We start from the raw sequence: 20,509 nt of genomic DNA, 5'->3' as shown, positions 1-20,509 counted from the left end.
CGGGGCAAAGTCTGCGGCTGAGGGCAGAGCCGCGGGATCCCGGAGGCCTCGGGTTTCAGGGGGGCCTCAATCCAGGGAGGATCCTACAGAGCGAGTTCCCGTTAGAGACGCTCAATACGGCCGCAGAGGGAAGCCGAGTTGGGGGAGGAGGCAACCGGGGAGTGACGGAGCCGGGAGGCAGCCCCGGGGGCGGGGCGGGGCGGGGCCCGGTGGGCGGGGCCTCTGGCCCCTGGCGAGGCAGCACTTAAGCTCCCCTGGACCCACAGTTCGGGTGAGCCGGTCAGCGCTGTCTTTTCCCGGGGCGCTAGGTGGTGACAAGTGTGGGACAGGGACTGGGGCACTGGTTCGCCCCAGCAGCAGCTCAGAACTTCCCTCCGAACTTGGGTAGGAACCGAGGTTTCCCAAGGGAGACCCGGACACTGGCTCCTTGAGCCCTATTCCAGAACTCGTTGCGCTGGGCTTCTCCGCGGGGCTTGGGGACCTGCGCCCTCGGCCTGGAATTGTAGGTAAAATTTAGCACTTTGTGTCTGTGATGTGTGTTCTGAGGCCTTCAGGCCCCCAAAAGATGGAAACCCGTGTGGTCCAAGTCCTTTGGCCACCAAAGAGGCGCGGGTGCCCACGGAGGACCATGAGTTGTCCAACGTCACCCAGCTCTGCTCACGTCTCGGTCAGGACTCTTTCCACTGATGCCTGATGGGGCATCGATCCCCGACTCCAAGCAGGACCCCCATCCTGGAACACTCTCTGGTCCTGCCTGACCATGTGCTCCTACCCATGCACCCCCCTCCCCAGCAGCTGGCAGGAGCTAGTCCCCCCTTTCAGACAGACAATGGGACAGACCAAACCCCAGGTCACACTTCTGTAGCCCCTTCAGCTGGGGATCCCTTGAGTCCAAACAGGGAGAGCAACTAATGTGTTCAGGGCGTGGATATTGGGGAGCCTGTGAGGCCAGTGAGGAAGGGGCAGAGGTGTTCGTGGTAAGGAGCTTAGGAAAGTTCCCTAGGACACCGGGAGGGGAAGAAGCAGGAAGGGGGAGGGGTCATCCATGTCTCCACCCTCCCTGGCCATCAGCCTCCCTCCCCCAACCCTGATGGGAACTAAAGGCCAAAGTCTGCCCCAAGGTCAAAAAATTGATTGTTTTGCAAGAAGTGGGCAGGAGTGGAACTGTGGAAGGATTGCAAGGGGAGGGCAAAGCCCCAGGTCCGTCCTTTAGCCTGGGCCGGGGGGCCGTGTCTGGAAGGCTGGACTGAAGCCAGGACTGTGCCCCCACCCTGCGAGGGGGGAAGGTGAAGAAGGGCCTGGGCTCAGGCTGCCTGCCAGGACCGATAAGGGGCCTCTTGGGGCTCCCACAAACGGTTTATCACTGGGGTGGGGGACAGCCTGCAGGGCTCAGGAGGGGGCACGAGCATGGAGCGGCTTGGGGGTCTACTCCGAAGAGCGGTAAGATCGGGAGCGGTCGGGAGACCCTTAGGCCTTCTCTCCGTCCTCCAGCCCCTTCCCCAACTCCTCCCATTCCCATCTCTAACTCTCCTGTCCAGCTTGCCTCTCAGGACCCTCTTCGCTGCCTTGTTTTCATGGCACCCCAAAGTCACTATTATTGCCAGATTCCTCCCCTTCCCAGATCTCATGCACACCACACCCCCCACAGCAGAGGTTGTCCCCAGGACCCTCTCAGACCATCTACAAGCGTGTGGAGGGCACCCAGCAGGGACGCCTGGAGGAGGAAGAAGAAGACGGGGAGGAGGGGGCTGAACCACCGGCCCACTTCTTCCCCATGGAGCTGAGGGGCCCCGAGCCCCTGGGCTCTCGACCAACTCGGCAAAACCCTGGACTCTGGGCAGCAGCAGGACGAAAAGCGGCCCCCTACCTGGTCCTGACAGCCCTCCTGATCTTCACTGGGGGTGAGAGTCACCCCCACTCCCACTGGAGGGTCTGGGCTTGGGGGGATGTCTGGGGTCCAGGGAAGGGCACAAGGAGAATCTTCATCTTGCCACCCACCAGCCTTCCTCCTGGGCTATGTGGCCTTCCGGGGGTCGTGCCAGGCATGCGGGGATGACGTCATGGTGGTCAGCGAAGACCTGATTGATGAGCTGAGCCAAGACTCTCACCAGGGCACATTGTACTGGAGTGACCTCCAGGCCATGTTCCTGCGGTTCCTGGGGGAGGGGCGTCTGGAAGACTCCATCAGGTGAGGATCAGCTTGTCCTGTTCCAGCCCTCAAAAACCATCATCCGCTCATCTTGAGTCCTCCTCGCCCAGGACCTTGAGTCCTTCCACCAGCCGCCCTGACCTCCCTGTTCAGTGGTCCTGGGAAGGATGGCAGGCACTGGGGGGTGGGGTGGACTTCCAGAAATGAGACTGCAGAGGGCGTATTTAGGAGCCGAGGGAGCTGACTGAAAAAGCACAGGGAGGTCCAGCCTCCACCTATGATGTGGGACAGACCCAGGAAAAGTCTTGAACGACATACTGAGGAGCTTAGGTTTTGACCTGTGGCAGTGGGGAGCTCTGGGGGAATCAGAGAAATAGGGGCTTAGGGAACCAGAAAAAGAAGCAAACGCATTTGTGGGCAGACTGTCTCTCAATCTGCGGGGGATGCCATCCCAGCACAAGTAGGCCGGTGTTCCTCTTGTCCTGCTGAGGTCAACTTTTTGTAGTGGGAAGGAGCTGCCGCCCGGGAGGTCCAGAGAAGACATCAGGAATCATTTTTTTAGTGGATTCTCCTGGGTTTCCCAAGTTCAAGATCATATATTCTATATTTAGTGAGAGATGCATAGGTTCTTTTCAAATGCATTTTATCTTTTAGGTCTTTTTCATTTCTCTTACTGCATTGGAGAAGGTATGATTTAGGTAATGATGATAATACACATCCTTGCCTATTTCCTAACTTTCATGGGAATGTTTTTCTAATACTTTGTCACTGTGTCCATGGTGCACTGGCTTAAGGGCTTTTAGTTTCCTGACTAAGGGAACTGAGGGGTTGAACCCGGGCCCTCAGCAGTGAAAGCAGAATCTCAACCACTGGACCACCAGAGACTCCCCCCAGTCAGCTTTTTAAAAGTGAATTAAGGAAGTATCCTTCTATTCCTAGCTTACTGAGACATTTTTTTTAATGATCAGAAAAGAGGAACAAGAATCGAAATTTTTTCAAACATTTTTCCAGAACGTATTGCAGTAATCACATGATTTTTCTTCTCTGATGTTTATGTAGTCATTTGTATTAATAGATTTCTTTGTCTTCATGAGATCAACATAAACTTGGTCGAGGTGCATCATTATTTGTTGATACACTGCTGGATCCATTTTGCTTGAAGATCTTAAATCTATGGCATCAGCAACATGCATGGACTTTTTTTTTTCTTGAGCAACACTTGGTAGTCTGGGTACAGTCTGAGTAGGTGGATGGTTTGACAGGTGTAGGGGTGGGGTGTGGCACTGTGGATGCCATCAAAGGGCAGGGAGGTGCGAGGGAGGCAGTGAGAGGGAGCAGGCAACAGGTGATGTATGCCTCTAGGCTGGATGGGGAAGGAGGGAAGCCAGGGAAGAACTGATAGATATGGAGAAATCAGACAGATTTGGAAATCAGACAGATATGGAGAAACCCCGATGGGGTTGAAGAACAGGTATGGTGACGCTAAGGGAGTGAGTTTCAAACCGAAAAGCTCCAGTCAGAGAGTGAGATTCTGTGTCCTATTTATCCGGGAGTCTCCAGCACTGACCGCTCTGTGTGGCACTTAGTAGGTGTTCAGTAAATCAGATCAATATTCCAAAGATGGACTTCTGGGGACGAGACTCAGGTTGTGGCCAGGGAGGTGGCTGGCCAGATGCCAGAGTCCTCATTGACAGTGGATTAGTGACCAACTGGCTAGAAGATAAGAGATGTGAGGAGGGACAAAGGATGGGGTTGCTGGATGGCACAGGCTTCGAAGGAAAAGAGTTTCACCTGTGGAGAAATGGCCAGAAATGTGCGTGGTGGAGCCAGGAGCTCTGGGCTCTGGTGGTAAGAAAGCCTGAGCTGCCTTCTTCAAGTGTTCCGCAGGAGACGTGGCTCCCCAGGGCACAGCCAGGTTTCTGCCAAAGCGAAAGGTAGAAGGGGCACTCAGTGTGATGCTGAGGAGGGAGGACTCTGCCATGGAAAGAGCACAGGTGGAGCTGGTTTAGAGAGAGCTCACCTAGGATGTGGGGGGTGGAGGTGGCCCTGGCACAGGTGAGATGGACGATCAGGGAGCGTTCAGGTGACAGCAGGCTGGCTAGCTAAGTGGTGAGTGTGGAAGAAGACAGGGTGAGGTCTCCAAGACAAGTGACCCCAGCTTCCACCGGCAACATGGTAGAAGGTGTCCCCGCGAGGCCCAGCTGTAGGAGGAGGGGGTGCAGGACCCTCACCTCTGCCTGGAGAGCCCTTTGGAAGAAAAGTGTTTTCACGCCAGGGGCAAAGCACAGACCAGTGCATGTACATGTGGAGGGGACAGTAGATAGATTGGTGGTGTGGGTCATTTGGCCTGCCCCAGGAAGAACCTCAGGGATGGTGGAGAGGACCCCGACCATCAGAAGCTGAGGCGTAAGCAGAAGTAAGTCCTGGAGACCCTGGCAGTCATGGCAGGAGAGATTTAAGAGCCCCTCACTGCCCAGGGCTGGGGCCACCCCACACCTCTGGCATCTTTCCCTGCTCCAGCCCTCTCCTCCAGGCACTCAGATGTCCCAGCGCCCCCCATCCCCGCCCCGCCCCGTCTCCTCCAGCACTTCAATCCCCGTTCTCCCTGCACAGGCAGACCAGTCTTCGGGAAAGGGTAGCCGGGTCGGCCGGAATGGCAGCCCTGGCTCAGGACATCCGCACTGAGCTCTTGCGCCAGAGGCTGGACCACGTGTGGATGGACACGCACTACGTAGGGCTGCAGTTCCCAGATCCGTGAGTGCTGCGGGGTGGGGGTGGGGCTGGGGCGTGGCGGGGTGGGTGGGGCTGTCGGTGGGGCGCTCACCACCCCGGCTCCTCAGGGCTCACCCCAACACCCTGCACTGGGTTGATGCCTCCGGGAAGCATGGGGAGCAGCTGCCACTGGAGGACCCCGACGTCTACTGCCCCTACAGCGCCACGGGCAACGCCACGGTGAGCCTGCCCGGTCCCCAGGATGGGGCGGCCTGTCCTCTCCCTGGGCGCGCCTCACGGCCTCCCCATCCTCTTCTCCCCAGGGAAAGCTGGTGTACGCCCACTACGGGCGGCCGGAGGACCTGCAGGACCTGCGGGCTCGGGGTGTGGAGCCGGCGGGGCGCCTCCTGCTGGTGCGCCTGGGAGTGATCAACTTTGCCCAGAAGGTGAGGGTCCCCGGAGGATGGAACCTGGGGCAGTGGAACGGGGAGGGTGCCCGCTGGGGAGCCCGAGCATCGGATGACAGCAAATGAGAAGCGCCCAGGAGGCTGTCAGAGGGAGAAAAGGGAGAACCAAATGGGCTGTAAGAAACTCGGTGGGAACAGAATCAGGAGGTTGAGGCTGGGAACAGAAACTGGAGGGAATATGGGGCTTCGGGGCCGCCAAGGCACTGCGGGAGCGTGGAAGGTGAGGTCCACCGCGTGCCCACAGCTACAGATCAGAGGCCCTGCCATTCCACTTTTATTTGCACTTTCTTCCCTTCTAAATCTGCTTTTTCTGGGAGAAGGGGTCCTTTAGCCACGTGCCTTCCCCAGGTGGCCAGTGCCCAGGACTTTGGGGCCCAAGGAGTGCTCATATATCCAGACCCGGCAGACTTCTCCCAGGGCCCGCACAAGCTCAGCCTGTCCAGCCACCGGGCTGTGTATGGACACGTGAGTCTTGGGGGAGCTGTAGTGCCTTCCTGGGGTCCCTGGGCTGTAGCGCCCTGCCTAGGATGAGGCTGGCATGCTGTTCTGGGAGCTTGGCTCTGTTTCAGTTTGGGCACCCCTTTCCCAACAGGTGCACCTGGGAACGGGGGACCCCTATACGCCTGGCTTCCCTTCCTTCAATCAGACCCAGTTCCCTCCAGTCCAATCCTCGGGTCTCCCAAGCATCCCAGCCCAGCCCATCAGTGCGGACATTGCCTCCCTCCTTCTGAGGTGAGGACCATGTGGGGACCAGGAGGGGAGGAGGCAGGGAGAGGGATGCTGCAGCTAGCTCATAAGGCGTCTTGGGTGAGCTAGAACAAGACGGCTCTTCTGGGTGGGCACAGCCTCCTGCCAGGGGCCACCCTTTGGTGAGTGGAACTCCAGGTCCTATGACACCCTCTGCTGGGCACCCTTGAGCAGGATACAACCTGCAAACTGTCCAAGGCAGCCCTGGCCCCTCAACCAGGATACAGATGCCGAGAGCTGGAGCCAGAGGGTGGGAGGGAGAGGAGTGAAGAGCAGGGCTTTGGACTCGTCTATAGCCGGGGCCTCTCTGCCACTAATTCCTTCTGTCCCACCCCTTTCCAGGAAGCTTGAAGGCCCTGTGGCCCCCCAGGAATGGCAGGGGCGCCTACCAGTCTCCCCTTATCGCCTGGGCCCTGGACCAGGCCTGCACCTGGGGGTCAACAACCACAGGGCCTCCACCCCCATCAGTAACATCTTTGGCTGCATTGAGGGCCGCTCTGAGCCAGGTGTGCTTGCTTGCCCAGCATCTCACACACCCACCCTGCCGGGGACGGGGGAAGAGGCTGGCAAGTTGGGCCCGGGCTGGGACTGAGTAGGGGTGGGTGGCAGTGAGACCTCATGGTCAAAGCTGTCTAGAGATAGAATGGCAGTTCCGCATAGTAGTGAGTTCCCTAGAACCAGAGGTGAACAAGCCTAAGTTGGATGACGTTAGAGCATGAAAGGGAGGTCAGATTACAACAGACGAGCCTTTCAAACATAACTTGATGTGGATAACAGTGAGGAATCAGAGTTCTTGAGCTGAAGAGTGTGGTACCTAGAAGCACTGGAGGAGCGGCACATGGAGGCCTGTGATGAGGCTCCGATGAGGATGCTGGTGGTGGGAGTGTGAGTGGGAAGGGTCAGAGAGAGATTTAAAAGGGGAAAACTCATCAGGACTCGGTGAGGGACAGAGGGACATGCTGATCAGGGAGAGAATGGAGTCCAGAATGACCCCAGGCACCTCGATGAAGGAGCAGACCATCCAGGAAGGGCCAAGGGGAGGAGAGGCACTCTTTATGGACAGCCAGGATTGCAGGCTGGGGCTGCGGAGATGTGAGGGTCCTGGAGAAACAGACCCTCCCATGGTCAAGGGAGAAGTCTCTGGGTTCTGCCCATGTAACAAGTGGGCCCCTAACACCCCCTCCCCCAGATCAGTATGTGGTCATCGGGGCCCAGAGGGATGCGTGGGGCCCAGGAGCGGCCAAGTCCGCTGTGGGGACCGCCATACTGCTGGAGCTGGTGCGGACCTTTTCCTCCATGGTGAGCAATGGTAAGGTCAGGACCTGGGCCTGGGCCGGGCAGCTGGGTCTGTGTGGCCTGAGCCAGGACGGGGCAGAGAGGCAGTTAGGAACACAGGCTGGAGGGTGGCCACTGAGACCTGGGCTCCAAACCTGACTTTCTCCACGTCCTGGCTGCTTGGCCCCAGGCAAGTCACTTCACCTCCATCTCTTCACTTAAACGTGAAAGTACTACATGAAAGTACCAATAGTCCTTAGTGAAGACTAACCCGGAGATGTCTTATGCAAGCAATCCCCATCACTGATATAGCTGAGTCAGGGCAGACCCAGGTTAGATGGGCTGGGATGGGGGCTTCATGGGAGGGAAGGAGAGACCCCAGGGGACCAGGACTGAGGAAGACATAGAGGTGGGGGTCTTTGCTTGCCCCCCAGCCAAGCTCATCCTCCCTCTCCCCTCCCACTCCCCCCTACCCACTGCCCCCAGGATTCCAGCCCCGCCGAAGTCTTCTCTTCATCAGCTGGGATGGCGGTGACTTCGGGAGTGTGGGCTCCATGGAGTGGCTGGAGGTAACCTGGGGTCCTGGGCAGGGAGTCAGGTGATGGGGAGAGGTGGGGAGCGGGCAGGAGGGGGGAATTCACTTCCACACCCCTCACCCACAGGGCTACCTCAGCGTGCTGCACCTTAAAGCCGTGGTCTATGTGAGCTTGGACAACGCAGTGCTGGGTGAGCGGGGAGCAGTGCCACCACCTGGCCCCCATCGGGTGCACCCTGCCCCTGGGTGCCAAGCCTGAGGCGTGGCATCCCTCCCTCTCCGCAGGGGATGACAAGTTTCATGCCAAGACCAGCCCCCTTCTCATCAGCCTCATTGAGAACATTCTGAAGCAGGCAAGAGCCCGGCCAGGGGTAGGGGATGAAGGGAAGCTGCTGGCTGCTAGAGCCTGACCGGTGCCCCCCCAACCCTGCCCCCAGGTGGATTCTCCCAACCGCAGTGGGCAGACCCTCTACGAGCAGGTGGTGGTCACCAACCACAGCTGGGAAGCCGAGGTGTAAGTGGCTGCGGGCAGGGAAGACAGCTGTATGTGTGGGGGGTGGGGGGGGAACACGTGGGCAACCCTGAAGCCACACCCCGCTCCCTCTTGCCCCTCCCCAGGATCCGGCCGCTGCCCATGGACAGCAGCGCCTATTCCTTCACGGCCTTTGCAGGGGTTCCTGCCGTTGAATTCTCCTTCCTGGAGGTGAGACTTCCGGGCCCTGTCCCAGAGCGGTAGCCCCTGGGCCTGCCCGCACCGTGCCCGCGCGCCAGCACCCCCCTCCCCGCCCTGTCCCGGCAGGATGGCCCGGCATACCCGTTCCTGCACACGAAGGATGATACCTATGAGAACCTACACAAGGTACTGCGGGGCCGCCTGCCCGCCGTGGCCCAGGCCGTGGCCCAGCTCGCCGGGCAGCTCCTCATCCGTCTCAGCCACGATCACCTGCTGCCCCTCGACTTTGGCCGCTACGGGGACGTGGTCCTCAGGCACATCGGCAGCCTCAACGAGTTCGCTGGGGACCTCAAGGTTCGAGACGCCAACCCGGCTCCGGGTTTCTGGTGGGGTGTGGGGAGCGACGCGCCACATCCCGTGAAAGTGCCACCCAGGCCAGGGGGATCTGCCCCATCTTCCCCTTGGTCTAGGGCCTCTCTGCCAACCTGGCCCCTTTACACCCGCCCCAGTCACTAAGCCCCTAGGACCCCGCTGGCACCCGCCCAGCAGCACGGGGCTTCTCTCCCTTCCTCCTGCTCCCAGCATTCTGTCCCCCTATACCCGCCACCCCACCCCTGCCAGTCCCAGGGTCCCAGCCCGATCCCCCCAGCACCTGGACCCCCCCACCCCACCCCCCACCCTAGGCCGGGGTCCTGGCCCCTGCCGCCGGTCCCAGCCCGTGCCTCCGCCCTCAGGCCCGCGGGCTGACCCTCCAGTGGGTGTACTCGGCGCGGGGAGACTACATCCGGGCAGCCGAAAAGCTGCGGAAGGAGATCTACAGCTCGGAGGAAAGCGACGAGAGGCTGATGCGCATGTACAACGTGCGCATCATGCGGGTGAGGCCCCGCCCAGCCCGGCCGCCGCCGTCCGCGCCGCCCCGCCCTCTTCCGGCGGCCGAGTGGGGGCCGCTCCTCAGGGACCGGGTCCCACCTCCAGACCTGGCGCCTGTGCGCTGCCCTCCTCCCCGCGCTTCGCTTTCACGGGTCCCACCTCCAGACCTGGCACCTGTGCGCTGCCCTCCTCCCCGCGCTTCGCTTTCACGGGTCTCTGCTGTCCCGGCGCTGCTAGTCCTAGACGCGCAGTCCTTTGCTCACAGGCCCGCCAGGCTGGAGCCACCGCTGAGGCTGGCCGGCCCCTTGGCTACAGTTGCCCGGCTACCGCAATTGCAGCACTAAGACAAATCGCGCCTCCTCCGGTTCCCCACTGCCGACCCACCCGCTCCACGGTGGTCCACAGTCTAAGAGGGGCAGGATTATGGCTCGGGAGGTGCAAAGAGCTTAAGAAATTCAGATCATAGAGAGCCCTCTTCTTCTGGTGAGATGGATGAACCCCAGAAAGGCAGCCTGGAGAAGATGTCATGTGAAAGTTATACAAGATTATTATTATTTCCTTGCTAGTCCCTCTTGCTTTGTATATTTTCCATCTGCACCCCATCTCCAGTTCCAACCCCTCCTCTTCCATTTCCTTACCCCAAGATCTCAACTCTGCAACCCTTTGACCTCTAGAATTGAGTGCATAGGGGCTGTGGGTGTGGGGAAAAGTCTCTGGAGCAAAATTCTAAGCAGGGCCATCCTCAGTGAGTGTGGGGTGAACAGGGAACTCCAAGCGCATGCGCGGTTTGGGGATGCTGTGCCTGGCCTTTGCAAGGTCTTGTTCTTTCTCTCCCCCTTCCTTTTTCTGTCATACTGTCTTTCTGTTCACAAACCCACCCCTCTTGCTCTTTTGTCCTGGCTCCTTTCTCTTGGATTGGACTTGGTTTATTCTCATTCACAGATCTTGCTGTAACCCCTGCTATGTCAGGCTCTAGAAACACAAAAAGACACCTCCTCCCCTGAAGTTGCCGTGTGTCCCCCAAGAGATAAAGGCCATCTGGACACGATTAGGCCATAAGAAACGATTCACACTCAGAGCTGGAGAGTAAACGATGTAGGGCTTAAAAAAAAAGAGGTAGGGCTTCAGAACCCGAAACAGGGCTGAGCCAGACCCAGAGAACTTTGTGGCTCTAAACCAGGGGTTGGTAAACTGCAGCCAGAAGGCCAAATTTGGTCTGCCACCTGTTTTCATAAATGAAGTTTTCTTTCAACACAGCCATGCTCACTGGTTTTCCTATTGTGTGCGGTTGCTTGTGTGCTACAGCAGCAAAGTTGAGTAGCTGCAACAGAAACAGTATGGCCTGCGAAGCCTAAAATAGTTACTGTCTGGCTTTTTGCAAGAAGGAAAAAAAGTTTGCTAACCCCTGCTTTAGACTATAATATAGGTCTTGAAGAACAGACAAAACGTGGGTTGGTGCCAAAAGAGGATGTTTCAGGGTGGAGAGACCAAGAATAAGGCACGGCAGTGAGACAGGTCTGGCTTTCCTTGGGGGCAGGGTGTGGACCAGCAGAGCCGGAACAGAAGCCCTGTGAAGGAGAGGAGGGGAGTGGGTTAGGGATCAACTTTAGGGTTTGGGTTTGGGGGGTCTGGGGCATCAAGGAAATCTGGAAAGTTTTTAAGCAGGCAGGTGATGTGAGCAAAGTGGAATTTTAGGAAGGTCTTGACCAGATTGTAATGGCTTGAAGAGGGAATGAAGTTAGTAGCAGCTGAGCTTTTGGTGGGGGTGGCAAATACCACCTGAAGTGAGGCATTTGGAAGGAAAAATGGACAGGCTGGAGGCTTCCTTGGCAGCCCAGTGGTTAAGACTCTGTGCTCCCAATGCAAGGGGCACAAGTTTGATCCCTGCTCAGGGACCTAAGATCCCTGGATGCTGCCCCTCAAAAAAGAACAATAACAAAACCCCAACACCTTCCCCAAGTGATTCTAATGTGCAGCCAGGGGTGAAAACCACTGTATTATAGGTCATGAGAAGAGCAGGAAGGTGGAGGTCAAAACTTGGACCTGCCCACAGGTGGGAGGAGAAGGAATCGGAGCGGCTGGCAGAAAGGTGGTAGAACTGGGCTAGGAGCGAGGCCATCTCAGGAAAGTTGAACGACATATGAGTCAAGAGGGTGAGGACCCAGGGTCAGGCACTTCCTAAGGGCCGGCCTGTCCCCTGACCTTTGACTCTGGGCTGTGGACATTCACGGAGGGGTGCAGGAATGACCGGGGTGTGGAGAGGTGAGGACGATAGACGGTTCTTTGAGGCTTTGAGCAGGTAAGTGAATGGGAGAGGAAGGAAGACTGGGAGTCCTAGAGGCAGGGTTGGAGGGTCAAGGGAGAAAGAAAGGGATCCAATCCGAAACACGGTGGGAGGGCGCATCCTACCTGACTACTGGTGACGTCACATACCGGCCTTTCCTGATTGGGTAGTTAAAAGGAGGTGGGCCTTAAAGAGGCTGCTCAACAGTGTTGACTTAGCGCGCAAGAGGTCCCAAGATGGGTCTGGAACTGCGGCTCGGACTTCGACCAGGTCTCCTTCTCGGCGCAGGTGGAGTTCTACTTCCTGTCCCAGTACGTGTCACCGGCCGACTCCCCGTTCCGTCACATCTTCCTGGGTCGCGGAGACCACACACTCCGCGCGCTTCTGGACCACGTGCGGCTGCTGCGCGCCGGCGGCCCGGAGGCCACCTCCTCCCAGGTGGCAAGGGGCCTGGGCTTCCAGGAGAGCCGCTTCCGGCGCCAGCTGGCCCTGCTTACCTGGACGCTGCAGGGGGCAGCCAACGCGCTGAGCGGGGACGTCTGGAACATCGATAACAACTTCTGAGGCCCACGGCGGGGTATGGGGCGGGGGTTGGGAACATGCCCCTGCCCCCTGGCGAGAGCCCTTGGTCTCTCTTGACCGCTTCCTGGGTGACAGAGATGCCTGTGCACCACCTCCCATTGCTGACTAATTTATCAGTCCTTACCGTAACTCTCAGGGGCCCAGCGATGACGCTGGCGCAGACACCCCCACATCCCAGACCCAGGGTAGTAGTAGGGGAGCAATGCCTTCCATAATGGGATGGTCATACTGTCAGCTAATTAGAGAGCAGCCTCTGCTCCTTCAATCACAGACCCTTCCTCTTCAGGAGCGGGGGTTCCCCCCAACAGCTGGAGACCACTATGGAAGGTTTCCTAAGCCCTGGGACCTGGCCATCCTTGGTAGGAAAGACTGCTGGGACCATAGCGTTATGGCCAGCACGAGGCCTATAGTGGGAGGAGCTGGGCTTTGAACCTCAATAAACCACCTGTGGCATCTGTTGTTTATAGCACTTTTATGTGTCTTCCTCACCCTCACCTCACCCTGGGGAAGGGTTGGGCAGAAGGACCCAGAGAGGATGTACTTTGGAATGCTGTCTCCATGGGGAAAAGAGCTCCTTCTATGGAACTAAGGAAGCTTCCTGAGGACATAGGAGGGTCTCCCAAGATAACCACAGGTTAGGGGACTGACTGGCTCTGTTCCTTATCCTGGAACCTGGGACGGCTACATAATTTGCAAGGGCTGCTACAAAATGATAGAACGGAGATTCTTGTTCAAAAAGCAAAAGCGAAGCTTTTTCTTCCTTCCGCAGCCTCTCAGTCTGTCATGGTGGCTCTTCGTTTGTTATTTAATGTCCAGATCACTCAGACAAGGAAATACTCTGGGCAGGTCCCCACAGGCACGCAGAGTTCTGCCCCACAACTTGCTATAGACAGCACATGTGCCCTAACCAGAGCCAAGCCCAGACCTGTGCTGGCCCCCAGTCCCTGCTCAGAATGGAGGGTGACAACTGTGATTGGGTGGGGACAAGTGAGAATCCATCGGGGGTGGCAGGACCCCCAGGATAGGTTCCATTTCCTCATCAGACTGCACTTCCAAAACTTAAGTTCAGAGAGAAAATCATTAAAAATTTCAAGATAGAGCCTGCAGAGCACTAACTCCCAAGCGTGGTGGCCCTTTTGGAGCATAGCCCTGTGAGACTGCCATGGCTACACAACCTAGAGTGGCCCAGCCTGGGACCTCTCTCCCCTCCTGGGTCCCCTATGGCCCCTCGTTGAACAGTGAGGTAGAACCTGCAGGAGGGCAGGAAATTCCAGGTGCTGCTGGAATTTTAGCTTTAAATGTGGGCTCAGGAGGCTGCGGCCCTGGTTCTCATTTTTCGGCAGCTACGTAAATCCCAGGGTCTGTCTCTCAGGCTGCTTGTCCTCTCTTGTTCCCAGGATGGTGTGAGGTCCTAGCCTGCTTCTCACAGACTGGGAAGTAACGACTTCCCAGTTCAGTTACAACTCAGGATGCCCCTAGGTTCCAGGATGAAGCTGCGCCCTCCTTAGCCCTTGAGTCTGACTTTGTGGACTCTCAGGGGTCAGAAGCCTCCTGGACTCCTTGCTTCCCTGACATACCATCCGGAACAAATTTCCCAAAGTTGTCTCTCGGCCCCCTCCACCTTGTCCATTTGCTCCTGTTGGTAGACAGGTAGGTAGGCTTGGATGAAAAGGTCTACATCCTAACGCCCGGAATCTGTAAATGAACATCGCCTTACATGACAAAAAGGACTTTGCAGGTGTGATTAAGTGGGGATTTTGAGATGGAGAGTGCAAATTCATAGGTTGAAACCCTAATCTAGTGCCTCAGACTGTTTTTAAGGGCCTTGAAAGAAGTGATTAAGTTAAAATGAGGCCATCAGAATGGGCCTAATCCAATCTGACTGATGTCCTTGAAAGAAGGACAAGGAGAGACCTGGGATGCCTGTGCGCAGAGGGGAAAGGGCATGTGAGGACCCAGGGAGGAGGGGGACATCTGCACGCCAAGGAGAGAGGCATCAGGAAAAACCAAACCTGCCAACACCTTGATCTCAGACACCAGCCTCCAGAACTGTGAAAAAAATTAATTTCTGGTTTTTAAGCCACCAAGTCTAGAGTGGTATGCTAGAGGTGGGACTGGGGACTTAGGCACAAAGGTTCTCTCCCTTTTTCTAATTTATTTTTTCGGCTGTGTTGGGTCTTCATTGCTCTGAGTGCTTTCCCGAGTTATGGTGAGTGGGGACTGCTCTCTGGTTGTGGTGCCCGGGCTTCTCACTGCAGCGGCTTCTCTTGCTGTGAAGCACAGGCTCTAGGAGCGAGGGCTTCAGTAGCTGCAGCATGGGGGCTCAGTAGTTGTGATGCACGGGCTCAGTTGCTCCGCAGCATGTGGGATCTTCCTGGACCAGGGATTGAACCGGTGTCTCCTGCGTTGGCAGGCGGATTCTTGACCACTGAGCCACCGGGGAAGCCCATCACTAGGGTTCTTATTAAAGGAGGCAGGAGGATCAGAGATAAAGGAAATGTGACAACAGAAGCAGAGGGTCAGAATCAGAGACTTGAAGGTGCTATACTCCTGGCTTTTTAAGTGACTTAATACAATGATCATTTGTTAGAATTTTTTCTCTTGGCTTTAAAGATGGAGGAAGGGGTCACCGTCCAAGGAATGCAGATGGCCTCTCGAAGCTAGAAAAGCCAAGGAAACATCCTCCCAGGTGCCTCCAGAAGGAACCAGCTCTGGTGACATCTTGATTTTATCCCCAGAAGATTCATCTTGGAGTTCAGACCCCCAGAACCATAAGAGAATTAATTTGTGTTGTTTTAAGCCACTAGTTTGTGATAAACTGTTAAACAACCACTGGAAACTAATACCCACCCACTCCAATTGCTGCCAACTCAGCATTGTTTTCTAAGAAATTTGCTTAAAAAAAGACGCGTTCCAAGCCCCTCCCACCAGATCTCACCTGCAGCAAGGCCTTTTCTCAGCAGATAACAGCAAGCTCATTCAAGTGTGATACCTCAAATGCCTTTTGGGGGTCCTGGGCACAGCCAGGCCAGTGTGAATGGTTTGGTGAGGGGTTTGCTGGGCTGTGGGGAGAGCCCTGCTCACATCCTAGACACAGGCTGCCACCCTCTGCACAGAATCAGACTTACATGTCACTGAACCCTGCTGTGTGTGTGGGAAGGACAAGGCCCTCCCCGGGCAGTGGGGCAGCTCCCAAGGCCCCCAAAGCAAAGCTGGAGCAACTGATAACCTTCCAGCAGCATAGCAGATCGAGTCTGTCTGCATGTTATCTTGCTGATTTTTGTTCCCAATCAAGGATCTATCTGCCAGTGTCACTGGCTGTCCTTCTTCCCCTCCTCCCCTCTCGCCTTGCATCTGAAGGATGGCTGGAAGCCTGTCTTTCAAGCAGCTTTTTTTCCCATTGCCTTCACTTCTCCCACCTGGTTAGGCTGAAGTTTATGTCAGGCAGTGCCACTTCCCCCCATCTTGCTAGGGACCCTGGTGTTTCTTAGCCACAGGGGCTGAGGTCAAAGAAGAGACAAAATAAAAGCAGAGAAAGAGACAAAGAGGCAGAAGAGGATTCTGGGGAAGGGAAGCCTCCTGGCAACCCTGGCAAGAGGCTCTGATGGCTTAAGATGGTGGGACCTGAGTTCAACAGCAGGTGGGAATAGGTGGTCTGTTTCTTTTCAGCTTTGGCATTGGAAAAGACCCTGATGCTGGGAAAGATTGAGGGCAGGAGGGGAAGGGGGCAACAGAGGATGAGATGGCTGGATGGCATCATCGACACAACAGACATAAGTTTGAGCAAACTTCAGGAGATGGTGAAGGACAGGGAAGCCTGGTGTCCTTCCATCCATGGGGTCACAAAGAGTCGGGACACAACAGTGAATGAACAATAACATGCTGGTTTAGCAACATGATCCTCTCCTTAAGACAGAGTTAAAAGGAGTCTTAAGAATCGACTTTCCCAATTCCCTCATTTTACAGGCATACACTGAAGCTCCAAGAAATTAAATGACTTGCTCAAGATCACATGTTTTTGTGGCGCAGCACCAGGTCTCGACCTAGGTCTTTTAAATCCTCAGTGGGCCTCTAGGTGGGAGTAGGAGGAAGGGGAGGAATGAGGTGGGAAGAAAGGGGCGTGTTTCTTACATATTTCTCAGTTCAATTTTACAAATTTATTTGATTCAACTTGGAAAAAGATAACAAATCCCTAGGTCTGGGGGGAGATTGGCAGGAAGAAGGAAGCAGGAGCTGAGACGACGTTATGAACATCACAGTGGCTGTCTCACGTCCACTTCTGCATCCATGTCCTGGCCCGGGGAAGCGGCGTGGAGGTGAAGCAGAGCTCAGGTCCGGAGAAACACCATGGTGAGGAGCCCTAGAAAAGGGAGAGAGAAAGAGCAAGGTCGTGTGTGGCGCCTGCTGGCTCTGTATACCCTCTTTCCAGCCCCCACTCTCCTCTCGCTGTGCCTGGATCCACTGGGCTCACCTAAGACGTAGGCTGCCACCAACTTTTGTCCCAGGGAGACGTGAAGGATTTGGGGCAGCTGGCTGCCAAGTTCATCCTGGAGCGGGAGCAGCAGGAAGGCCACAGAGACTGTTCCCATCAGCAAGAAGAGGAGGAAGGAGCTGGTGGCCAGTTGCGGGTGAGGGGCTGGGGAACAAGGCCCATCAGGAGCTCCAGCCTCCACTCCTGTTCAGCCCAGGGAGGAGGCTGAAGGTGGAAGGTGTACCCACTTTTCGTTGGACACTGGAAGTGTCCTCTTCTCCCTGGAGCCCCTGTCCCCACAGCGCAAGAAACCCTCTCCCCTCTGGTCCTTCATCGTTTTCCGCTCTTCAGCTCTGCCTTGATTACTGGCTCCCGTGTATCTGTGTGTCAGGCAGGGACCTCTGTCTCCCATAAAACACAACATGGTACGTAATTGCTCAACCGGCGTTTCTTATTGAACTGAACTGAGCTGACACAGGATGGGAAATACTGGAGTTAGAGCTAAACAAAGAGTTTTTCTCTCTAGATGGAGGCCAGAAACCAAGGAAACTGTGAAGTCTGCTTTTTCCCTAACCTGATATAAAATCTTAACTCTTAGAAATGTTACTATCAAAAAGCAAAAGGCTGAAATGGAAGGGAATTCCCTGGCGGTCCACTGGTTAGGACTCTGTGCTCTCACTTCCAGGACCCTCTGTTCCATCCCTGGTCCAGGAATTAAGATTCTGCAAGCCCAGAAGGGGCCCAAAAAAACCCACAAAAACTCAGAACAACGACAACAACAAAAAACCTCTTCTAATCCAAATGAACTCACCTCTAAGGTCATGGTAAGTCCCCTCCCCCTACAGAACTCAAGAATTCCCATCCCCAAACTCACTCTCTGGGAAGGGCTGGGCCGTGGATGGTGCTGTCCAGGAATGAGGCTCTGGGTGGGGTGTTGGGTCAGACTGTCCCTGAAGCTCAAGGGGGTACGCTGGGGCCCTCAGAACCGAGGTGATGTCCTTGCGCCCCACCACTCGGCCCTCTGTTCCCTCCTCAGAGAGCTCAATGCGGAAGCGATCCTGGACATCATAGTGCCTGGGATGGGGGGCCACGTGGCGAATCACACTGGTCCGGAGAAACGAGAGAGGCCCAGTGAGGGGCAGTGATCCAAGTGAATCCAGCCCCCACCCTCCCAGGAAACTCCCCCTTAAGGATGCAGACAGAGGGTGGGGAAAACAGGCTGAAGAGCACTAGCTCCGAGACCTAAGTCACAGCAGGGTAAATCAGAGAAACCTGGCACCGACCACTGGCTTTCATCAGCCGCCCCACCGGCTCAACTCACATGTCAATGCAGGACTGGGGCTTCACGTATCCTTCCGCGTCAAACACTGTGTATTTGGCAGGTGCTGTGCACAGCACTGGGGAAAAAGGCACAGAGAGATCGATCGACTACTGCCTCAGAGAATCCTGCACAAGCCCCGCCCATGGAGTCCCCCCAGCCTTCTACCCTAGGACTGGACTTGACCCTCCCATTCTGCCAAGGCCGGACATTCAACCGTACTCATCTGACTCCTCCAGCCCACGCAGCTCCCCAGCCTATTGCCGCCAGTACCCACATCCCGAGTACGAGGGGCCTATTCCCTTCACCTCGGAAGCGAAGCACTGCTCCCGTGGGGTTATAGAGGGTCAGCAGCTGCCGGGGTCCGCTCCGTTGGTCCGCCCTGAATACTAGATCCGGGGGAAAGACGAGGACCGGGACAACAGGTCCCGAGGGAGGAGGGGCGCCCCGGGACCCCCGCCCAGGAGTCCCCGGACCCACCAGCTCCTGGTCCTGGGGCGCCCCACGGCGCATGCAAGCTCTGGGCGGTGGAACATCCGAGGGCAGAGCTCAGGAGACTGGGCCCGGAGTATAAAGCTGAGGGGTGAGAGGGGCGAAGGAAACGGGATGAGATCGTAAGGCAGGGCGTGGGCTGATCCCGCCGCCGCCGCCTCAGAACCCCGCTAGATAGGGCCCCCCAGCAGATCAGGCCCAGGTCCCCCAAACCCTTCTCCCCCAGCAGCGCCCTGGGTCCCCTTAAGCCCCGCCCCCAAGCCCTACCTCGAGGGTCACGCCCACCCGGGAAACCCAGCCCCTCGCGGCTCCCAGCCCCGGCCCTCTTCTTCCGTCTTAGTTCCTGATCTCCATAAACCCCGCCCCTTCCGGGCGTCCCGGGACACCTGCCCCCTGCCTCCGAGGCCCGATTCCGCTGGTCGCCGCGGCCTCTTCCGGAGCTGCTCTTTCCTCCTCTTGCTCTCCTGTATCTGGGCCTCCGATCACTTCCTGAGCTCGGGCCACGCCTCGTCGGGCTTCCGCCTCCGAACGGCCGCTCACGCTCTGAAGCTCACCTCTGGTCACAGCACCTGCCAATCAACCTGTGGCCGGATCAGGGCTGCCATCTTTTCGGGAGACCGTTTCTGCACTTCCGCCGTACGGCCTCTATCATTGGCCAGGGCGGCCTCGACTCAGCTATGACTATTCGCCGATTGGTGCGCCTAAAGCGGTGATTCGCTTGATCCCAGTGACGTAACACTTGACGGGCGTCTCGGGCTAGAACGCTAACGCTGGAATAAATGGGGCGGCGGGCTAGGGAGAGGGACCCGGGCGAAGGTGGCAATCGGGCTTTGTTCCTTCCTCCCCACTCTTGAGGCTGTCCAGATAGCTAGAATCACATACCACAAGGGAGCCCTCTTTCTTTTTCCTCTTCAATCCCAGCCTCTCCTAAGAGCTTCCGCAGCAGCAGAAGCCGTTTTCTACAGTATTAGTTGAATGTCGCTCCCCGTTGGACTCGAATCTATGCCCACAGCACTTCTCTTGATTCCTTCCTGCACGGAGCTCATCTCTGAAATCACTCGTATTTGCAGAGGGAATTATGGTTCAGCCCTGCTGCTCACATCATCCCACCGAATCGTCAGCTCCAGTCTCAGACGAGGAAACAACCTCAACAAGGTGAAGAATGTCACCCCAGACCACACACTTGGTTAGCAGTGGAGCAGAACAAAGTTAATCTTACCTGAAAGTCTCTGTGCACCCTGTCAAACATAGAATCTCCCTTTGCCTGTCCTCTTGTCATGCTTTTGTGTTCTTCATTCATAGCACTCCTATAGCTACTTGACCTCGTTGTTTATTTTAGTTTCTCTCTGTTCAGGTAAAATGTGCTCTCCTCTTCACAGGAGGTGGGACTTTGTTTTGTTGTGTTTTTGGCACCTGAAACAGTGCCTGACATTTGGAATGAACAAATGAGTAACCAAGATGAACTTATGAGCTGAGATCTGATTGAAGTTAGGAAGTGGACCACGAGATGTCTGTGCAGGAGAATTCCAGATCGAGGGAACAGCAAGAGCAAAACCTGGAAGCAAATGTGTACTAGAAATGGCCAACGGCCCAGTGTGATGGAAGAGGCTGAAAGGGAGATAATAATACTCAGAGATGAGATGAGGTGAGAGAGAGGACACAGATCACCTGGAGCCTCAGAGCCCATAGTAGGACTTCAGATTCTATGCTGAGACTAATGGGAAACTATCGGAGAGTTATTTTCTTTTTTTTTTGACTGTGCCACGTGGCTTATAGGATCTTAATTCACTGACCAGGGATTGAACTTGGGCCCTCAGCAGTAAAAGTGCAGACTCTTAACCACTGGACCGCCAGGGAATTCCCTTGTTTTTTTTAAAAACAGCTTTATTGAGATATCTTTGACATATAAAAATTGTATATATTTAAGATGTACA

General features: G+C 56.2%; 2 protein-coding genes and 1 long non-coding RNA gene across 13 annotated transcripts; 1 reads left to right on the top strand and 2 right to left on the bottom strand.

Annotated features, from left to right (window-relative positions):
• Positions 1 to 285: 285 nt before the first annotated feature.
• On the top strand, positions 286 to 12,753 carry TFR2 (transferrin receptor 2). Of its 5 annotated transcripts, none has more exons than XM_088832955.1 (19): positions 286 to 502; positions 1,380 to 1,440; positions 1,652 to 1,901; positions 2,002 to 2,188; positions 4,763 to 4,903; positions 4,990 to 5,101; positions 5,185 to 5,307; positions 5,677 to 5,793; positions 5,921 to 6,060; positions 6,418 to 6,581; positions 7,265 to 7,384; positions 7,837 to 7,919; positions 8,013 to 8,076; positions 8,171 to 8,238; positions 8,323 to 8,399; positions 8,504 to 8,588; positions 8,685 to 8,912; positions 9,293 to 9,433; positions 12,001 to 12,753. In XM_088832955.1, the coding sequence occupies exons 2-19, from the start codon at positions 1,408 to 1,410 to the stop codon at positions 12,274 to 12,276; spliced, it is 2,409 nt and encodes an 802-aa protein (XP_088689081.1). In that variant the 5' UTR covers positions 286 to 502; positions 1,380 to 1,407; the 3' UTR covers positions 12,277 to 12,753. The 5 variants fall into 5 exon arrangements, with proteins under 5 accessions (XP_088689081.1, XP_088689079.1, XP_055266146.1 ...); XM_088832953.1 differs by having other exon boundaries at positions 1,649 to 1,901; XM_055410171.2 differs by having other exon boundaries at positions 286 to 506.
• Positions 3,098 to 9,418, bottom strand: LOC129545678 (uncharacterized). 2 transcript variants are annotated; one of them, XR_008683738.2, is made up of 4 exons: positions 9,307 to 9,418; positions 8,740 to 8,941; positions 4,170 to 4,251; positions 3,098 to 4,068 (listed from the first exon to the last, which is right to left on the bottom strand). It is a non-coding gene; the product is annotated as an uncharacterized LOC129545678 (long non-coding RNA). The 2 variants fall into 2 exon arrangements; XR_016036582.1 differs by lacking the exons at positions 3,098 to 4,068; positions 4,170 to 4,251 and adding an exon at positions 5,040 to 7,932.
• A 3,683-nt stretch (positions 12,754 to 16,436) lies between the features above and the next one.
• Positions 16,437 to 19,191, bottom strand: MOSPD3 (motile sperm domain containing 3). Of its 6 annotated transcripts, none has more exons than XR_008683743.2 (7): positions 19,130 to 19,191; positions 18,392 to 18,659; positions 18,087 to 18,162; positions 17,640 to 17,869; positions 17,014 to 17,170; positions 16,766 to 16,930; positions 16,437 to 16,654 (listed from the first exon to the last, which is right to left on the bottom strand). XR_008683743.2 is itself a non-coding variant. In XM_055410181.2 (5 exons), the coding sequence occupies exons 1-5, from the start codon at positions 18,594 to 18,596 to the stop codon at positions 16,623 to 16,625; spliced, it is 747 nt and encodes a 248-aa protein (XP_055266156.1). In that variant the 5' UTR covers positions 18,597 to 18,826; the 3' UTR covers positions 16,437 to 16,622. The 6 variants fall into 6 exon arrangements, 2 of the variants coding, with proteins under 2 accessions (XP_055266156.1, XP_055266157.1); XR_008683742.2 differs by lacking the exon at positions 19,130 to 19,191 and adding an exon at positions 18,966 to 19,104; XR_008683741.2 differs by lacking the exon at positions 19,130 to 19,191 and adding an exon at positions 18,962 to 19,100.
• Positions 19,192 to 20,509: the final 1,318 nt, after the last annotated feature.

Source organism: Moschus berezovskii, chromosome 27, assembly GCF_049115385.1.
Source record: "Moschus berezovskii isolate FMDL1 chromosome 27, NW_MosBer_1.0, whole genome shotgun sequence".
NCBI lineage: Eukaryota > Metazoa > Chordata > Mammalia > Artiodactyla > Moschidae > Moschus > Moschus berezovskii.
The sequence above is the reverse complement of the archived record's forward strand: the minus strand, read 5'-3'. Positions and strand labels throughout refer to the sequence as shown.

Bases quoted from the DNA above. Each gene is read 5' to 3' on its own strand.
- MOSPD3 (XM_055410181.2), bottom strand. From the start codon at position 18,596: ATGCGCCGTGGGGCGCCCCAGGACCAGGAGCTGGTGGGTCCGGGGACT. The intron at 17,870-18,086 runs GTGAGTTGAGCC...TCTCCGGACCAG, and splicing joins CCCCAGTCCTGCATTGACAT to TGTGATTCGCCACGTGGCCC. The intron at 16,655-16,765 runs GTGAGCCCAGTG...TCCCTTTTCTAG, and splicing joins GGTGGCAGCCTACGTCTTAG to GGCTCCTCACCATGGTGTTT.
- TFR2 (XM_088832953.1), top strand. From the start codon at position 1,408: ATGGAGCGGCTTGGGGGTCTACTCCGAAGAGCG. The intron at 1,441-1,648 runs GTAAGATCGGGA...CACCCCCCACAG, and splicing joins GGGGTCTACTCCGAAGAGCG to CAGAGGTTGTCCCCAGGACC. The intron at 2,189-4,762 runs GTGAGGATCAGC...CTCCCTGCACAG, and splicing joins CGTCTGGAAGACTCCATCAG to GCAGACCAGTCTTCGGGAAA.